General features: G+C 31.7%; 1 protein-coding gene across 1 annotated transcript in view; it reads left to right on the top strand.

Moving 5' to 3' along the window:
- Positions 1-22167, top strand: part of Sema3a (semaphorin 3A) — a 191245-nt gene that overhangs the window by 38117 nt on the left and 130961 nt on the right. Inside the window, exons 2-3 of the mRNA XM_026384968.2 lie at positions 10989-11146; positions 15671-15733. Of these exons, the coding sequence (XP_026240753.2) occupies positions 10989-11146; positions 15671-15733 (221 nt within the window). The remainder of the gene's footprint in view (positions 1-10988; positions 11147-15670; positions 15734-22167) is intronic.

Below are 22167 nucleotides of genomic sequence, written 5' to 3'. Positions count from 1 at the left end.
CTTTCTGCAGAGAATTCTGATCCTAACAAAATGCTTTCATCAATAAACCAGAAATCTTCATAATGAAATTTTAAATTCTAGTTAAAGAAGCAGGACAAGCTAGGTATGCCATCTGAATAATCTCTACAATCCCCTAACCCCACCCCTAATCCCCTACCTCACCACACCACAGAATAAAGGATGGAAGAAAACAACCATCGACCATGCCTTTCTGATTTGGTTACTTGATTGATCCTAGAATATGATCCCTATGATCTCCTGGGTTTTCCTGTAACCAAGTCTCACTTCTCACAATAGGAATTAAATAAAAGCTTATATGAAATCAAAAAGAGGCGTCCATGAACACAGAAATGAATATGTTCTCTAGTATGCTTGTATGTAAACATACTGAAGAACAGTTTTTATCAGCGAATAAGGAAAAATTTCTTCCTAACACAAACGTGTGCTGAAATGGAAATATACTGGATGGAGTATTCAATGTTTTTCTTTAATAAAAGCTCATTTTCTTCAGTTTTAGAACAACTCAAATATATTATTCTTAAGTGGTTTTTAAAGAAAATTCTTGTAGTGGACATGCAACAGATAATGGGTAATGGTTGTTTATCACTATTTTATTCTCTGTATGTGAATTATTTTCCACAGTTTTACTATATTATACCATTAGTAAATGTCCCAAAACCTGCTTTCTTGTAACTATGTGAAATACAGTTGACTGAAGAACACACTAAAACATATGCTGTGCTACATGTAACTAATCGGCCAAGATTATCTGAAAAATTAGATATTTTTCACTGTATGAAACAGTTAAGCCTCTTCTTTTCCTCTTTGCAAATGGATAATACAATGATCACCATTCATTGTTATTTAATAAATACATGATGGAGGACTAACTGATAAGGAATATCATAAATAATTAAGACATAAGTATCAAAAATAAAGTTTTTATCTCCAGATTACTAGCCCATAATACAAAACACTAAAAAAATGTCAAAAGAAGTACTTAATGCTTTAATATTAAATTTTTACAGACTAACTATCTTACACAGAAATGAGTGATCAATAGAAATGCATATTGAATTAGCTGTTTTAATCCACATTAAAATACTTTTTTGCCTTATGTAATTCCATTTAAGATATTTTTATTCTTCCAAAGAAAAGTAAAACTTAACCTGGTGACTTACTTATTTTGTAAAATTGTTAGCAACGATCATTTTTTGTTTATATACCTGTGCCACAAGCTATTATGTATGAATAACAGTGATCAGGCAGCAAAAAATAAGAAAAAAAATAAAACCAATTTAAAAAAAAATTGTTTAGAAAGAGGATGTGTGAAAAGCACAGGTACCCCATTTAAAAAAAAATTATTTAGGAAGAGCATTGAATTTAGACCTAGATCTGATTTCAGTCTGACTTCTGCAACTATTAATGGTAGGGTTACTTATGTTTTTATACATGCAAGTGGTCAGATTTTGGTCTAAAGATCCTTTTTGATCTCTTGATTCAATAATTAATTATCAAGTTAGCTATTTCCTCTACATAATTTGACTGATATAGCACTGTGCTAACCTTTGTATTTGAGGGCATGTTCCTGATACTCATGCAGCAGACTGGCATGCAATTAATTCACTTCTGTGTTTTTATTAAAGCACAGTGGGGCATCAGAGGGGAGAGTAATACCTAATTCTCAAGCTTTCCATGAAAGGTAGCTTCTAACTGAACTCTGAAGCACAAGAAAGAATAAGGAAGGGCAGGCAAGGGTTACAGAAGAGTTAATTGGCCATTTGAATTGTGGAAACTCATAAAAAGCAGCATAAAATAACATAGCTAGGAAAGATTAGGCATGGCAGCTTTTTTTGGATAGCATTAAGGTAAAGGTGGTAGGTATATATGCTGTGTTTTATTTTGAGAAAATATTAAAGTTTTGAAATATATTCTGGTTAATTTATATGGTGATGAATTGAAGAGCATAATAAAATTGAGAGAAATTATGAATAGAGGACCAGGTAAGTTGCTGTCACAATAGTCTCTATGTTCAACCCTATTGACAAAACAGAACTCAAATGAAATCTGCCAATGTGATTGTTATATGTAAAACAATGTACAGTGCTCAGCATGTGAAATTAAAATTAGCCATATTATTGTAATTTTTATAATTAGTTTGTAAAATTTTGATATGATTTAATGAGTCAATTGAACTTAATGTATAGCTAATTGGAAAAGCTAGTATGTTGCCTGGCATATAATGTATATTGTACTAATATATGTATATTCTCTGTTTTTCTTCAATGTTTAATATTACATTTATTACTCAGAGTGTTTTATTGCATTTTAAGAAATAGAATGTATTTCAAGTAATATTTATTGAAATTCATGCTTCTATGTGCCAGAACTATTATACATGCCAGGAACCAACCATTTTTAAGGTTAAACTTACAAAAATAACCAAAACAAACATCTAAGGAGCACTCTGGAGATAATGCAGTGAACAATCTAAATGTGTATTAGGCACTGTTTCACAAAGAAAGCAGGATGCATTATCTCTTGGAAGGTCACAGAGTGCCTAGTAGAGATGAAACCTGAACACTAAAAGTAAATCTCCTCACCATGCAGGTGAGGGTGAAAGGAACAGAGCTCTGGGGAGTGGGGGGAGAACATTCTAATCTGTGAACAAGAAGTGGTATATCATTGAGTGAATTGGAAATAATCCTGTATGTGAAAATGTAATATATTTGTATATTGTAGTATATATAGGTAATCACACATTTACACATACACTTACACCTACTTTGTTGGTAAATGAGAAAAACAAGTGTGGAAAACATGCAGAACTGAAATCACAGAGATATTGATAATCTCTAGGCATAATTTTAGGATTGAAGCAATTTTGTTTCAAAGAAGTAGGTGGTCCACCTGAATTCTTCCTTTCTCTATATGGCTCAGATTTTCTGCTTGGATTCCAAATATATTCTTTCTTGATTTAGTGAATTCCATAATTATTCCTTTTGTAAGATTAGATTTTACTAGAAGATGGTAATGCTTCAGTCTGTAGATTCAAGGGTATTTTAAACTTAAGTCTATAGATATCTTTCATCTAATCTCAACATCTCTTTCAAGTCAAATTTGATTTTATTATTACTTTGAAATTTTGCTAACCAGATTAATCCTCCTCTTTCCTATTCACATTTTGGTGAACTATATTCCTCTTTCTCACAGTGAGGGGATAAGGTGGAAGACTTCAGAGCCTCCGTTTCTATGTGAAAGCACACTCCAAAGCCTTTAATGTATTTTCTTGTGGGAACACACTCCACACTACATTTTTCCCATATTTTGATGATTGGTATGTTTCTCATTAAGCTGCATTAGAGATACCCTGTAATGTCATCTGGGTTCACTCCTGCCTTCACTCCACTTTACCTACATGCTATCCTTGGGTAGACAAATAATGCACACAATGAATGGTGTGTGTGTGTGTGTGTGTGTGTATGTGTGTGTGTGTGTGTGTGTGTGTGTGTGTGTGATTAGAATAGTCCCTGATGTGCATGTGTTAAAAATGATGCATTGTACTTTAGCTCCAGATGCACTTTTTATGGATATTTTTCAATAATACTATAGTGTCATCAGCTCTCATTTTTTACTAACTCTGTCTTACCTAGATTATAACATCCTATGTAAAAAAATCTCAAGCTTCACTCTGATATATTATTTTAATATTTGATATTCCATTGGTGTTTTTGCTATCTTCAGTTAACATGTATATTTTCCTCTGTTGTTCTTGTTTTCTTTTTGTCCCCATGAGATTCAAAGGAAGTATATAGAAGAAAAATGTCTTTCCTCCATCATCTTTCACCAGTAGAAAGTGTGTTTCTTTTATAGAAAGGTTCATCTGGAGGCAGGACCTCATGTGGCTTGTTAGTATAAACCTAGAGAGGAAGTTCCGTTAGAAGATAGTTACAATAATTCAGGAAAGATACAGGGAGTTAAACTATTGGCAGTGAGTATGTATGCAAAAGAAAACATAGGACAAATTATTGTGGTGAACAAAACTGGAGGGATAGATTGGCTGTATGGATGATGAAAGGCTCTGGCTAGCATGGATCTTTGGATGAGTGATACTTATAAGCAACATAAAACATGCAGAAAGTTGATGATGTCAGTATGGAAAGAAGAAAAGGGAGTAAACTCTGTTTAAGTCATGCAGACTCTGAGATGTTTGTGCAACATCTAAATAGTGGTTTTTAGTAAGCCTTTGTTTGGCCTGTGGAGGAAAATATGTCTTAGAAGACATATATTTGAGACATGTCAAAATACTGTTGGTGGTGAAAGCTCCAATTGTAGATAAGATTGCCCACAGAGTTATTATTGTATAAAAAGACCAAGTGGAAAGTAAATAAAATAATATAAATATTTAAGACACTGTTAATTGAAGTAAGTAACATGAGCATAAGAGATAACCAAAGTTCTCAACAATAAGAACTTAATATTCTGCAAAATGTACTTTTTAAAAAAAGATACTATGGGGAAAAGCAAGAAGAGTCTGACCTTACGTTTCAGATAGAAATGGATATCTTGACTTCCCGGCATATTTGCTCTATGACCAAGGACATTTCCAATAGCCTATCTCAATCAGTTTCCTTATGAGATAAACAATGGGGAAGGAGAATTCCAACCTCACAGCATTGTGATGCATAAATATATATTCACATACATCATTCCACAGTTTCTGGCACATAATAAGCACTTATGATGTGGTTCCCTGTGTTCTTCATTATTTGTATCATCTGGTCTTTACTCATGTCCTCTGAATGTGAGGCTCTGCCACACTTCTTTCTTCTGGAGAAAGTCCTGTACATTTTTTTTTTTAAAGGCCAGGTTTAATCCCCTAGCTCCTTCTCCAAGGATCATTTGCTTCTCAGTGTGGCATTATTTTTTCCCTTCTAATAGTTTCCACAGCTCTTTATATCCTCTTTTCATTGTTATTGATTTAGTGTTTGTTTCTCCAAGAATATTTGTCTACCTTTCTATCAAAGTTCTATTCTCCATACTCCACATACTTTTATCCAAAGTATATGAGTTGTACATGTTAAGGAATTAATGTTTGTTGAATTAGCAGATGAATGAGCACTAAATGATGGAAATTGAATAATTTTCTGTATGTGTTTTTCTTATTATAAAGAATAGAAAATACATTCATATCACTGTTATCTTGCTCTTGATGCTTTATGAGAACATCTGTGGGAGAGTGCACTTTCTCTCCCTGACAGAGTGTTTTAGGATGCTTGAATATTGTATGAGGTCTAGAAGTGGAGAAACTGTGGTTAGGCTGCGAATGGACCTGTACTCTGCCAAAGCTCAAGTGTGGGCAGGTCATACCTAGATTAGGGAGTCTAAGTCAAAAAGTTGATTACTCACATAAACTACAAAAAAAAAAAAAAGGTGGAAGAGAGTCCTGACATAAGATTAATGGAATAGAGACATTAGAGATAAGCCCACCAGCAAATGCAAAAAGATAAGTTAGTTATCTTCAGTTGAGAATGGGTAAACTTTATGCATATTTTGAGGGCTTACTTCTATTGAAATCAAAAGATAGATTCATTTTCTAAATATATTCAAGCAATAATTACCCAAATTTGTAAATTGAGAGAATATTCTTAGCATGAACAAATAAATAAAAGCATATAGACACTCATATGACTCCATCTATGCATGACACAGTCAATTGGCCCCAAATGGTAAGAGTGTAATTTGTCAATTGCACAGTTTGTATTAGAGCAGTACTTGCCAAACACCAGCCAGTGGAACGGTACTAACTGCACAGAAAAATTTTTAAAGCTACTACTTGGTGAAATAAAAATAAAGTGAAGATATTATGACTTTTCCCTTTGTATAACTCATTCATCTGTGAACATTATCCTTTGTTTTTTGTCCTCTCTGTTCATTTTCCTAGTAAAATAAAATACTGCTTCATTTTTATATAAAATAATAATGAGAGTAAATAGCACTTGATTTTGTTGTCTTCTTTTTACAATGCAACAAAAAGTTATGCTTCTGTCTGTTTTTTTTAACATTTATTTTTTAATTTTAGGTTGACACTATATCTTTATTTTACATTTATGTGGCTCTGAGGATCAAATCCAGTGCCTTATGCATACTAGGCAAGCACTCTGCCACTGAGCCACAACCCCAGCCCCTCTGCCTGTTTTACTTTGGGATTTTTGTGTGTGTGTGTGTCTAAGAAATTTTTAAAAAAGGTCAAAGAAGCACTGAAATATATGATCCAAAAATTTTGGACTTTACTGAACTTTCCAATATTTACAAATATCAAGATGTGGTTATCATTTAGCCAAAATGTTTTGGCATCTTATAGACCTAGCCTTGAAAATTTTAAAAGGGATGTTTAGCTGTTCTATGAAAAGGACAAAGTTCAAGTCATGGAAAAAGAATGTAAGCTGAGAGCCACCAATGAATACACACAATTCATTTGAATCCAGCAACTGCTGAGGTCCTATTTCTGTTCTTACTATAAAACTTGGAAGAAAAATAGAGAGAGGTATCGGAAGTCAGAAAAATAAAGAACAGGGTGGCCATTGTTTGGATTTGAAGGTCAAGTGTACAGGACTGCTCCATCCTACTATAAAAAGGTCCAGATCTGGGAAGTCTTAGATATCTTAGAAATCAGTATTCATTTCACTGTCTTTTCTAGAATCTGACCCAGTCACTGTAATCATTTGTGTAAATCTCTGCTTATCCTAAAAACAATCAGAACACCACAGGAACTATACAATTTTATTGTGTAGAGGTGAATCATAATGTGTGGTTTTGATATAATTTTCCTACCCTTTTTTTTTATAAATTTCTAATGTCTAAGAACGTTTTTATGTTATTTTATTAGTTTATAAAATAATATTCAATATCTTAAATAATGTACTGACAGTGATTGCTGCTAATGACTTTCTTTCCCGCCCCCCAAATGAATATACATTAAAGATCATAATGAATTCAGGGGGAAAGGGCAAACCTGCACGAATATAAATAAATAAATAAATTAGAATTGACTTGTTATAAAAGATTACAGCTTTTTTCCTATGATAATTTGGTAGCATATTCTCATTATAGGACTTATTAGTTATAATTTCTTTTGCTATTTGTTATTAGATTAAATATAAATTATTATAATTAAAAGAGTTACAATTTTCAGGAGACTGTTTTTTGTAAATTTATCATAAGAGAGGGTGACCTATTTGTAATGGATGACACTTTTATTTGAAATTACATGAATCATTTTTTTTTCCTGTGGTAATGGTTGATACTTATTAAGCTCCAACTGCTTTCCTGGGTTTACAATCAATTTATCTTCCATTTTGTTGTTGAAGAAAGTATAATGACTCTAAATTATTTGGTAAATCTAAAATAAACAGAATACTTCTTTAATCACTTTTCAAATTTAAGAACATATTATTCATTAAAGAGTGTTTTTTCTAATATGGCATCTTTGATTATAATCTTACATTTATTTCACTTTACAATTGACACAGCACGTAGAAAATGAAGAAATGTCTCAACCAGAAAAAAAAAAAAAGCCACAATGTTACCCAGAGAGAATTCACACCTTTACAAAAGCTTTAATCTTATCAGATTCACCATAGCTGAATTGACTCTATAGGAATTTGTATTTTTTTTTTCAAAATACCATTTTGTTGTTCTTTGTTCTTTGACTGGATATGAGTACAGGCAATTTTGAGAAGGTAGAGGAATGTTAACCAGCATCTCACATTACTGAATATTTATTTTAGTTTCATCACAAGTTTATGTCATCACAAGATTTAAATAACAGAACCCCAAAAGAAATACCTAAAATTTTTAAGAGTCATTTCAAACTTGAAGCCATTTAATGTTGATTGCAGCTGAACGTGTCTACACATAGGAAAAATAAAATCACAAATTTAAATAGGGAAAAGAGAATAATGAGGAATATGAGAACTAGATTTAGAGAAAAGATGTCTGATTTTAACCCAAGCATTTTTGCCCAAGAAAACATAAGATAATTGAAGCGATCCAGAGTTTATCTTGCTCATTGCCAAGAGGGTCTCAGAAAGACTTCTGTCTCAGTTATAAAACTGTGCAGAAAGTTCCTGTGATTAGATTGAAATTAGAATGGAAGGAATGAAGAGATAAAAATAAGTGCATTTGAAAGCAGTGGAAAATAGCTGTTAACCAGAAAGTATTATCTGTTTTTTTTTAGTGAAATAGTTCAGCAGTAATATTTTAAAATGTGTAATTTGTTTCTAACGTGATTCCATACATAAGCCATCCAAATTTTAATTTGTCTATATACAGAAACCAATAATTCTGCCCAAACTTACTTAAAAATTAAGTCTATAACATTTTTCAATTGGAAAGGTATTTTCAGTGTTTGAAATTATACTATTAAAAAGTGATTCTTTTTGTTTTTTAGAATTGAAGTTGTACAAAGTAACAAACAAAAAAGAATATTATATTCAGTATTATATTACATTTATATTTATCATCAACATATATCATTACATTTAGAATTGATATAGATCAAACAAAATCTCCATTGTTTTCAGTTGTTGATGGACCTTTGTTTTCTTAATTTATTTTTATGTGATGCTGAGAATCAAACCCAGTGCCTTACACATGCTAGGCAAGCACTCTACCAGTGAGCCCCAACCCTAGCCCTCTCCATTTATCCTTTAGTATAGAAAATTATTGATGTTAACATGCTAGCACCTTTGGTAAAGTAAGTAAAAGATATTGTATTGAGTCTACTTCACTTAGACCCTAATTTCCTGCCTGGTCAAGAAGATCAAACACAATTCATATTTACCCTCTACTATATAAACAGGTAGCCTTTGAGTATATACTATGCAAATTATTATATGCCCTTTACATGTCACCTTAACATTATCTCTTGGAAGATATATTATGAATAAATTATTAATCTCATTTTCTAGAAATGGAGGCTCCAGCATTTAAGGAAATCATATTGGTGTGCACATCTAGGGTACCAGTACTGTGATGATGTTTCTGTGTGGGCTTATAGAGGGATGGCTCCCAAAACTGTTGCTGTAGTAGTTATTTCTGTTTAACGTCTACTTGATGATTAGAGCTCTCATATGTGGTTTTATTGTGATTTCTATTAAAATCCACTCATTCATCTTAGTTGCCCTTTTCATTTCTTAATATATTTATGAAAATATCTTGATTTAGGCTGCGCTGACATTTTTTTTTTTTAAAGTTTGCCTGGCTACGTATCATTTGGCTTCTCCAGTACTAGATTCAATTGTAGGTTTTACAATTTGAAGGAAGTGTGAAGGGCAGCTATTTGATAAATATATCATCTTAACTGGCCAGTCAATGCCTGAACATATTATGTAGCCCCTGCCTTTAGCACAGTGCCTTTCCATCTGTACACAGAGTCTTGAAATTTCAGTCATATTGATCTTTTCAGTTATTTGGATGTTAGTGAAAAGAAGGCCATTTAAATTCAAATATCATGTAGTATATTCTTTCTCTGGAGACTAATAGCTCTTATTCATTTCAACAATGACTCATATGAATAAAATTCTTTTTTTTTCGTTCCTTTCTTTCTTTGCTTCTCTCTTTCATTCCTTTATTTGGAAGAGAAGAGTACAGGAGAGTGAGGTCAGCTCAAGATTATACTAAAGAAATCTCACGAAGAAATCAGAAATGTATCTTTAAGCAACTTGTTTACAGTTCTTGCAATATTGCCTGTAAGATAGATTAGTAGATAAAAAGATATGTACTCATTGTTGACCTGATAATATGAAAAAAAAGAAGCAAATAAGTTGTAAATGATAAGCTATTAATTATATGTTTCCTGACATGAGGAAGTGTTAATTCTGGCAGATAAGTCATTTGTATGAATAATTGCAGTAATTGACAGTGTGTAAAGTTGTAAGACTAATTCAAACATGCTATAACAAGAAGCTCTATAAAAATTTCTTGGAAGTTACACTTGTACTAGCTTTTAAGAGTAGGAATTATCTTGTCCAGGTAGCATGTCGCTGTAGGAGTCAAAAGGAATGGCACAGAGGCCAAAAAGTGTACAACTACAAAGTATGTTTTCCTGCTTGACAAAGGACATGAAGCCAAGAAACACTGGTCTTAGGTCTAAATTGGAATGAGCTTGACTTGACTGCCAATACTAAGTTAAGGAATTTTAACCTCTCTTGAACTTTAACCTCTATTGAAATCATATTTTTGATAACAGGATGGAAGCCATTAAGAGAGAGAGATAAAGCAAGGCAATGTATCACATGAATGTAAACATGTATCACATGTTTCCTGGGGATAGGGCTAGGACAGAGAAAGGGTCTGCATTGTTACTTTCTCTCTGAAAGAAATTCTACATTTCGTGAATTCTGATAAAGGGTTCCTACTATGTACTGGAAAAACCTGAGGCATTAATTCAGGGAATAGTTTTGAAAAATATAGATGGTGAAAATAATGACATAATGATCCAAAAGACATATTAAAATATCTCAATAAAAAGAGACCTGAAACAACCTAGGAGATTAAGTTTTATGTTTTCCACACATTCCCTCTGCACTGTTGGCCCCTATACTTACTCTTCAGTCTATTAGCTTGGAACAAATAAAACCATGTAAGCAAGTCTTCATAAAATTATGGAAGTTTATATATAATATTGACTCTGATCCATTACTACCTGTGAATTGATTCCACTAAATGAGCTTGTGTAGACAAGTTCTTTCTCTCTCTTTGTACTAATAGTGTGTCATCTTGAATACAAAATCAGCAAACTGATGAGCATGACCACATTTCAATGAAATGTAAAAAGTTTAGTTTCTGTATATTTCTTAATACCATGAAGAATAGCCACTGGTTAATCATGACAGCAGACAGTAGTCAGATTACCATGTACCAATAGCTTCTGCTCATGTAGGATCTCACATTAACACCCAATGTTTTGCTTTGTTACCTTGCAGAAATGTTGGAATCCAACAATGTGATCACTTTCAATGGCTTGGCCAACAGCTCCAGTTATCATACCTTCCTTTTGGATGAGGAACGGAGTAGGCTGTATGTTGGAGCAAAGGATCACATATTTTCATTCAACCTGGTTAATATCAAGGATTTTCAAAAGGTATCTTCATTTTAATATGTACACTGTAGTTCTTGTGAAACATCTTAAGATAAATAGAATTTTCTAGCTATTAAATATGACAACTTATAGAAATAACTGTTTTAAATGAATATTTTATTTTTTAAAATGCAAAAAAAATAATGACAATATCAAATTAATGGATGCAGTAAGTCATAAACATCATCAATGAAGAAAAATACTAACTTTAGCTAATTCAACAATAATTATATAATTTTCCTGCAATAAATTAAATAACTAAACTGATGAAAAATACATCATTACTGATTTCATGCATTATATATATGTAATGTATTTATACATTTCTCTATATTGCCAGCATATGCAAGATTCATCAAACAATTTCTCACATGCATAATCATATGTGCCACCCATGTTTGAAAATAAAGTTTTATTGGAACACAGGGATTCTCATTAGTTTACATATGTTCTATATCTGCTTTCATGCTAAAACAGCACAGATGAGTAGTTGTGACAGAGATAATCTGACCTGCAAAGTCTAAGATATTAACTATCTGGCATTTTAAACAAAATGATTTAGAAGATCAATCTTAAAAAAAAGAAAAAGATAAAGAAAAAGATCAATCTTCAAGACGTCAGATTTTTACCAATGTGAACATTTATACATCAGCAAGAAACCAGTTTATCCTGATTTCTTTTAGTATTTTTGTCTTATATGTAAGCTATACAGGTTGAAAATAAACACGAATTTATAATCTAGGAGAAATTGTGCTATTAAATTTACATGTGACACTCTAAATTAACTATTTTTAGGTAGTCAGTTCTTCCAGTCTTATTTCCCTTAGGAACATAGGTCTTTATGAAATATTTTTCATGAGAACCATAACACAACTTGCTTTTTGGAATGTATACATGTCAGCATCAATGTGTATTGGTTTTGCTTCTTAACATGGAGGGCTTTAGAGTTGTGTGCCTTGACTACTCAGAAACTAACAGTTTGGATAGTAACTTTCAAAAAGTCCCTAAATTGTAAAAAGTTTATGTTCTCGTTGGAGAATGCTGCTTTTGGTACAAAATAGAGGCTTATATTCAAATATAAATTTAGTTTGAAATTCATTAGGAGTTAGGTGACTATTCATAAATAGCATTAATAAATAGCATTAAACTAAGACTGTTCCATTTTCTTCTGTTACCCAAACATTAATATTCTGATCATATTCATAAAGAGGTTTAACTCATTATATGTAGTTTTATAAAAAGAAACACACATACACACACACAAATGTGTGTGTGGCATATGATATGGCATTTAAAAATCACTCTTGGCATTTTTTTTTCTGATTTTTTAAGTTGATTGATTTCTAAGCCTCCTCAGATGATAGTAATACATACTTAAGATTATCTATTATCTAAGAAAATTGTTATTCATTTGTTTTTCCAAAATGATAAAAATGCTTGCATTAATCTTTCAAAAATCTCACAAAATACTTTTTATTGTTGTATTATCAAACAGAAATTGCTCTTTATGAAATGAAATCAAAACATAGAATGATTAAGAAAAATCTGACATTTTAATTTTAGGAAATTATAACAGTTAAACTTTTCAGTATTGTTTCTATTATTTTGTAAAACTGATATACAAAAATATATACATGGATGGATAGTATATAAGCACAGATCACCTTACACTATATGTTTCATGTGTTTAACATTTTTATTTGGATAAATATTCTAAATTTGGCTTATGTATTAAATGTTTCTAAACTGAAAGGTACCAAGTTATCATAAAAATGTACAAGTTTATAACTGAAACAAATCCTAGAGTCACTTGTACACCTAGCATGCATATTACAAATATTATATATATATATATATATATATATGATATATATATATATCATATATATTATAGTAATTTCTACCAACTGGAATTGTAATAAATATGTATGTGTTATGAATTAATTTAAAACTAAGTGAATTGCTTATTATCTTAGTATTTTTGTTATAATTCTTACCCTTGAGTTTAAAAATATCATACTAAAAAGAGAAGACATTTTTCTAGTTTTAAAACAACCCATTTAAAACAGATTATTAATTTTAATAATCTGTTTTAGTTTTATATTTTGTTTAAAAGAATAAATTCAATTTACTTAAGTGTTTATATCTGTTTATTTATGTTTGGTATGTTTATTTATTTATTTTTTTTAAATACTTTGTTAAACCTATGTACAGATATTTAGCAACTTTTTTGTAAACATTCACTCTTGTGATAAACTTTATAAGAGTAAATTTATGACTATGCATGTCATAAATAATTCTTCTTCTTGATTACTTTACAAGGTAATAGTAAAGATAAGATGAGTGAGCATAAATGTAAATATTGGGCCAATCCTCTTAGAGGCAAAAACACATTCTCAGCTTTGGAAGAGCTATGGAAGTTATTTACCTTAGTAAAAAGCACAATCTCTCTAAGGCATACATATTTACTAAAGATCATAAGTAAAGGGGCAGAGGTTGGAACTTGGTGGTAGAGGACTTGGTTGGCATACATGAGACCCTGGGGATCAATCTCAAACACTGAAAAAAGAAGAAAGAAAAAAATCATGAGTAAAGATTGACATGAATAGAAGCATGGAATCATAAAAAAAATAAGAACAACTGCAAAATATATCATAAAACATTCTGATTAGAAAGGTAAGAAATTTAGACAATGTTAGGTAAATTAAAAGTTTAGGAGCAAAGAAACAAAAAGAACATAGCATGAATATGAAAATTATTTTATTAATATTTGACATAACAGTGAAATCACAAAATATTATCTTATTATCTGTATTATCTCAATAACAAACACTCAAAAGCTAGGAATTATGAGAAAACAGATTGTCTTTTTAAATAAATACATATATTTGCATATATAAACATATATATGTTTAATAATCTGTGATTTTAACATAATTTATCTGGAAAGTAAATCTGTCAAAAGACAGCTCCCATATAATATTACTGTTGTACCCTAGAGAAATTTATATTTTATCTCCTCCGTGTAAACTGTAAGAAGAGATCATCTGACCTCTGCAGAGCCAATGTGAAGATTAGAACTGTGGAATGGGACTGTCCAGCAAACACTCTAGAATTTCAGGAGTCAGAAAAATGCTAGTTGTAAGGATGATACATTTACTGTCCCTGAATATTTTTATTATGACTACTTTGTAAAAATCTTGTAGAACAAGTCAGATGACAGTTTTAATTTAGACATGCAGACATATGTGAAAAGTACATAAAAAGAATATGCAAATTAAGAGCTTAATTGTAAAAATGAATGCATACTCAATAATTTCTAGGCCTTTTATATTTGTGTCATGTTACTGAAATGTGTTTATCAAGTCATCATGTTCTGTTTCAATATGGCCCAAATTCTTGCTTATAAATGTGTTGTATTTTGGTTTTTAATTCCCCAGATTGAATATCACAACCTTTGCCCATGTGTGTGACCATATAAATTGAATTATCTGGAGGTTTCCAAATGAATGGTAATCAGTCATTTTGAGGCTAAAAGCTTTCCAGCAGACATGAATGATTAACTGCCACTGTCTCTGGATTTTTCTTTTACATATGACATTTTTTTCTTTGAAATTCACTAATATTACTAGAAGAGAAAGATGAATAAGAGAATATTAAATTGTTCTGCCCAATACAGATAGATTCACTGGAATTACTCAGGGGATCTGGAAAATTCTGTATTAAAATTTAGATGAGTGCATTTGGGTTATTATCATGGAGAAAAATATATCCAACTGTCCAAGTTACCAGTAACATTTGGCTCATCTACCACTGTGACCATATTTACAAAATTTGTAAACTTTGAACAGATAAAAAGCAAATATTAGAGATGAAAATACAATTATTCCTCAACTAGTCTAACTTTAGCCCACAGTGGGAGGGTAATTTTTTTTTCTTTTACAGTTCCAACTTCATATTCCAAAAATATACAGTTCTACTCTTAAACATTTTCTCTTTCCAAAAGAAAAAGAAGAAGAAAAAGATTCCTTTGTAAAATGGGATTTCACACACTTTGAATTCTCATTCTAGCATGGCATCCTGAGATTTGGATCAAAGCAATAGATCCAGGGCACCCCAGTGTTAAAATTTTAAAATCACTATTTCCTGATAAATACTGACCGATTTAGAGGAGTATGGGCCATATTCTGTGTTGATTTTTACTTCTTCTGTAGATTCTCACATCCCCAGGATTTTCTTACTTTCCCAGTCTGTGAGACCATTCTTTCCACTGTGTACTGTTCAAATGTATTGACTGCATTCATTTGTCTTATTCAACTTTCATGAACAACAAAGGTAATGGGTAGACAGAAAATGATTAACCAATTAACTGATATTCGAATGTCTAAACTGAAAATTTCCTGTCACATGATGTTTTGTGGAAATTTCTTTACCTTAGCTCCCCCAACCTCATCCAAAATATTATGCAATGTTAGATCTCTCAGAGAACTTAATTGGCACAAAATAATGTTTCTTCTCTATCCTTAGATTGTGTGGCCAGTATCTTATACCCGAAGAGATGAATGCAAGTGGGCTGGGAAAGACATCTTGGTAAGCATTAATCTACTAAATCATTAATTTCTTAAGTAATGTATTACTCTATTTTTATTCTTTGTTCTATTAAACATCATACTGTACTTATGGGCTTAATCACTCAAGGAATAAAAGAATACTATTTGATTTGGGAAGCATTGATAGTTTTTGAAAGAAAATATTCCTCAGTAAAGAAAACTACTGTCCCTTTGATGATTTATATATGCCAAGGATACTAGTAAAATGCAATTTTAGCAGAAATACTTATATTAAATGAGTTAACTTCTTTCTGCAGGTTGATTCACATATGTTAGTCATTCTATAATTTATCTTAAATGACATTGTTTCCACATCTGAATTATCATGATTTAGTTACCCCTTTTTCTTTGTGTTCCATTCTTTTTCTTTCTTCCTCTCATTTTTACAATAAATATTGATTTATAAATAAATATTGTATGTAACTTTTTTACATACAATATTTACATACAAATATTTACATGCAAAATGACCTTTTCCTGGACACTGTAGAGCCAAAGGTGAATAATATGCAACCCCTATGATGGTTTTACCATTGTAAAAAGGTAAGCTTTGTTAGTAAAATTAAATGGGCACTGACTTGGGCTTTAGCCAAGTGTCTACACAAATCATGGAAAATAGTTATAATCACTTCAATGGATTAAAATAAATTACAGAAATGGAAAAAATATAATTTTAAAAAATTATTTTTATCAATCCTTTGGAATGTCTAAAACACAAAGAAATAAGTTTTAAAGTTTTGTCTATTTTAAAGCATTGGCATTTAGAAGGAACTTATACTGTGTGTTGCCTAAAGAAACACCGACCTCCCTCCGTTTTGTATGGACAACTTGACTGATTTGTAGCAGCTGCCTAAATTGATATTTAGATTTCGAAGGATGTAAAGGGAGGATCTGAGTTCATAGGAAAAGAATGCCTCAATTTATTAGCAATGTTGGCCACTGGTGACTTAAAGTAGGTTAAGGAGCAAAAAGCCTAGGTAGTCCCCATCCTTGATCCACCTAAATGTTAACAAATATGGGAAAGTCATCCTTGAAAATTATATATTAAATCTAAGTATATGTTAAAAATGATTCATGATGTTAATTTAAAATAGTAAAGCAGCCTTTTTTTCAGGACTGCTGTAGTGAAATTTTGTAGGTTGAGAGTAAAAATGGGCTCCAATCTGAATACAAAAATAGGCAGAATACAAAGATAGGCAGTACAGTCATGAAGCAGGGTGAGGTCAGTGGATGGAAAATTACTGGGAGGAAACTTCAGGAGTAAGGGGAATTCTGGCTAAACTGACTTGACAAGATTATTGCTAAAGGCAAACCGGGTTGGGTAATGCCAGTGGTGAATTTGATCAGATATCAACAGAGGGGGACTTTTTCTAAATTAACCAGCAGGATTCTTGCTAAAATCAAAACTAAGCAGAGATGAATTCAGAAACCCTACAGAAAACAGTTTAGGGGAGCCTGACTAGAGTTAGGTCAGTGAGAGTCAACCAATGTAAGTCACTCCATACCTTGATCATTTATGTAGACCAAAAAAAATTTTTTTTCAAACTTTTACTCTCCAAAACTGATGCATATGTTGAGACTTTTGTAAAGGACTTTTTTCTACTCAGAAAAAAACAAAGAAGTAGGAATCCAGAAATTCTGAGAATTGTACTGCAGTACTCTTTCTGACTCATTAAATGTCCTGAGAAATTATTTTAACTTTCTTTGGGCTTAAATTTCCCATCCATTAAATGGAACAAGATATATTATATGACTATGAGAACAAGTTTTAATAGGTATTGTACTAATTATTAGGAACAAAAACACTTCACAAATGTAAGGTCAAAATGCATAACTCCGTAAATAAAAACTTACTAGCATTAAAATGCCACACTGATCATTAATAAATTACATTGAAATTTTTCAGTACAATAACTGAGGATGAATAGAAATGATTATCTTACCTTTATAATATAGTTGTTATTTCTAAAAAATGCAGACTTCTAGATTTTTTTTAATATATAAAAGGTAAGGAGAAAATTAAGATGCTTTCTGGTACCAAGCACTACAGTAATTTACAAAGGATTTTGCAGATGTTATTTTAACAACAGTTTTATGAGGTGGGTATAGTTACCCCCATATTCTTGATTGGGAAATAAAATAATTCAAAATTAGCATTTCATTAAAAGATGTTGTAACATTTTGAGTATTATGGTAGAAGTTAGGATAAAAAACTAGGCACACTTCCTGTGCCCTTGTGTTGTTTTTATTGTTAGCTGGAATATTTTCATTTGAATGTGCCTATTACATGATATATAATACAGAACTGAACAGATATCTTCCCTTTGTGAATCATCAAAAGTGTGATACTAATAATAACCAGCTCTCAGAGTTCTTATAAAAGAAATACAAGTGAAATTATTTCAAGACTGTGATATTAACTATTAATAATATCAATGATAAATTACTAACAATTAGTGTTATTGGGATATGTGATAGAGTTATGTGCACAAAGTTTAATTAAAAACATTATTGATGAAATTTCAGCAGCTGTAATAAACTCACGATCTCACAGTGCCCCACAGTTAACATAATCGTGAATTTAGAAATTTCTTCTCTAAACAGAAGGACAACTTTACTATATTTTCCAGGCTTATTGAAAATGCCTACATATTTTAGGGAACTAAATCAAAAGGAACTAAGGCACATGGAGTTTAGTAAATCTGATACATTGCATAAGTGACACCTGATCATGTCATACCATCTTTTTAAAAGGGATGGATTGAACTCAGGGACACTCAACCACTGAGCCACATCCCCAGCCCTATTTTGTATTTTATTTAGAGACAAGTTCTCACTGAGTTGCTTTGCGCCTAGCTTTTGCTGAGGCTGGCTTTGGACTCGCTATGCTCCTGCCTCAGCCTCCAGAGCCCCTGGGATTACAGGTATGCACCAGAGTGAGCTGGGCATGTCATAGCATCTTATTACAAAGATTCTCAAAAAACTTATCTCTACTGTAGAGTATGTCATATGCCATACTCTACAGTAGAGATAAGTGCTTTGAAAGAGATTATTTTTTACATGTTCAATCATATGATTACCCTAAGTAATCTTTTCAAATGTAAACTAATTAGCATTATAAAATATGTGTGCTTTTTGGTATTCTTATACATTCTGCATTAAATAAGTTCAATTGTGCATTTTGAATTCTCTTCATAATACTTATTTAATGAAATGAAAACAAAATAGTTTTGACATATTTTATTTCAAAAAATGTATTTTCATCTAGTTCTAATTAACACTTAATTATATTTCTATATACTATTTTTTGGTAACTCTTTTTGATCCCTTATTACTGCTTTTCATTTCCATATTATTGAATATATATTTTCTGCATTTAGAATACATTTGATTGAAGTTCACTTTAGTTACAAGGCAACATCATTTAAGAATTGCCTTGATTCATATAGTCATTGCATTCAAAATAAGATGCATGGCATTCTTTGGTTGCTCTTTGACTTTCATTTACAGATGCATTTTTTTCCCTCTTTCTTTCTTTACATATGATTTTACTAACACATGACTTCCTGGGATTCATAGAATTTTTCTTTGATAAACATAGAAGGTAAATATCACTAATATTTTAACAATAATTTATATAAACAATTTGAAAGATGGATTAAGGGGAAAGAACTTTTTTCATTCAACACCTGATTTGTGAAGTGACAGATAGACAGTTTGATGGAAATTCTGCACTGCATCTTGAGTAAATACCAGTCAGCTGGGATTTATGGATAATAATTCCTTTCAAAGAGCCCTTGTGATGCTGGAAACCACAAGAATGAGCCTTGAGTGGGTTTTCCAGCCATTGAGACTCCAAAATAGAATCATAATCAAAATAAGAACCGACCTGAACATTCGTAGAAAAGTGAAGTAAAAACCTCCTTGTGTGCTCTCTCTGGTTTCTAAAGTATGGGTTTATCACTTACCTGCTGTTTCCTCAAAAATTCCTTTGGAAATAAAGTGCCTTTCAATAAATCATTCTAGGGAAAGTGGTATCTTCTCAGCACTCAATTTAGATCAATAATACAACAGGAAAAGTTGGGCAAAGACACCAGCTAATGTTATCTACCTTGGGAATGAGTTTTTCTCAGATTTGTTTGAGGGAATGTTTTATTCATATACAAGGATTGCATGGTCATGGGGAAGTGGGGACAGGCCACTGGACTGAAACTACATAGTCCCTGTGTAACTGCATACAGTATCATATGTAAAAGTATTCCCTCTCCTCATTCTTCCATCCATCTGGGAAGGTCCAACCCATCCTCAGTTTTGCATTAAACATATGTCAGCAACTGTAATTGGGGCAACATTAAGTCAACAGCTGCAATTGGGGCAACTATTCATAAAGAATGAACTTTATGGTGACATGGTTTCTGCAGCTTGAAACACATATATATGGTGCACACACATACAAATGCACAAAGTAAATAGCATATATGACATTCATTTTTTATTATTACATATGTGTGTATATATGTATACATAGTCACAAATATTCAGAGACGTGTGTGTAGATGTGTGTATACTGGTAATGACATTTTAAACAACAGTAATCTAAACATATTTTTCTTTTGCAGTGAATATACAGGATAGAAAACATATCCTATTAATATGCCTTTATTTTCCTGGTGTTGTATGTTCTAAACATTAATATTGCTGTAGCATTTCTATTATTAGAAGAATAAAATGCTCATGAACTTTTCCATTTCTTTTTCTTAAGATTTACTTGAAAAAATATGTAATATGTAATACAATTGGAAAGAAATCCTGAATAATGAGATAAATGCAACCCATATATTTAAACCTGACTGCTGCTCTCCACCTTTACTCTCATTTTTGATATGTTCCTAGGGCATAAAATCCACTTAGTTATTCACAATAACATTTCTATTGATGGATTAACTTCTTGACCCTGTTTTGCAAATGAAAACTGAATTCATGCTAAGCTGGTAAAAGAATCTGTTTTGAATCAATAGCTCTCTGAATCCTCTTTGTTTATCCTACTAAACCATCTCTCTTTGCACTAAGTTTCAATAAAACCAAATGGCAACCGTATGACTGCTAGAAATATTTTGAACATCATTGGAAATCAAAATTTCAACCATCTGAGAGGAACCAAAAAAAAAAAAAGCAGATTCTCATAACATTCCTATTCCTGGATACATTTCAAAGTGTAGTATCATGCACCTGAACTTTAGGACTTTTTTTGAAATTCCACAGGATTTATGTTTTTTTTTTCCTCAGCTGTTATATATGTTTTGATGCTATGATATATGTTAACATGTCTATCCAGTTTATCACAGATCAAATTGCAGGACCTTAGCAGCACTAATATTTGCCAAGTAATCTAATTGAGAATTTGAAGCTACACATGCACATCTTAAATTGCAGTACATTCCAAACTACACATGCCAACACTTGAATTTCAATTACTTTTTCAAAGGTCAAAGTTAACATCCACTTCATTTTTTATTTTATTTTAGGCACCTTAGGTCATAATAAAAATTTATTAAATGATTGGTTAGAACTGCCTTCTAATATGGGTGTCTGCAAAAATACTAAGGTTTCCTTAAACCTCAAAATTCTTATGTATAGTTGTCTCACACTTTCCCACATCTTATGAGAAGTGACTGCCTTCGTTACAGACTGTTTTTTAAGGATGATTATACAATTAGTAACATTGGAAAACTCTGTCTCCCTCTGAAGCAAAAAGCTGCTCTTCAAATCATCTTGGGAAGTAAAGATAGTGTCTTCCTCAGGAGCAAAGGGCAGGTATGCTTACTGTCCAGTACAGAGAACACAATATCTCCCTCAAGATCTAAAAGCCAGCATGCCATTCCCATTTAAAAATAATCAGGTTTGCTCAACCATGGTTCCTCTTCTATAATGCAGCTCACTGCATATGCAGATGTCATCTGGCCCTTTCCTCAGTGCCCATTGGGAATTGCACAGCAAATGCCGATATCCTGGCTACTGCTATTTCTGTGAGTAATGAAGTCCTTTATCTTTGGCTCAGGAGTCACATATCTTTTGCCAGTATCTGTGAAACCATGGCAGACTAACTCCATTATCTTATAAATAGGGTAAATTTGCAGACCCTTTACAGTTCTTGACAATATTAATTGTATAAATTTTGTAGGCATTCTAGATGATATCAGAAATGAAAGGTTATGGTCAGTTTATTCATTTTTAAATGTTTCCATGATGAAACTTGATGATACTTAAATTATACAGATAACTGACTTGATGACAGGCAGCAAAACTTTGTCTTATTGAATGTCACAGAAATAAGTACAGATTTTTACATTCCTATGCCTTGTGTAAGTGCATTTCTCGTTGGGAGCAAATGTCAGGTTCTTACAGTTTAAATTC

This window comes from Urocitellus parryii, chromosome 3 (assembly GCF_045843805.1).
Source record: "Urocitellus parryii isolate mUroPar1 chromosome 3, mUroPar1.hap1, whole genome shotgun sequence".
Taxonomy (NCBI): domain Eukaryota; kingdom Metazoa; phylum Chordata; class Mammalia; order Rodentia; family Sciuridae; genus Urocitellus; species Urocitellus parryii.
The sequence above is the reverse complement of the archived record's forward strand: the minus strand, read 5'-3'. Positions and strand labels throughout refer to the sequence as shown.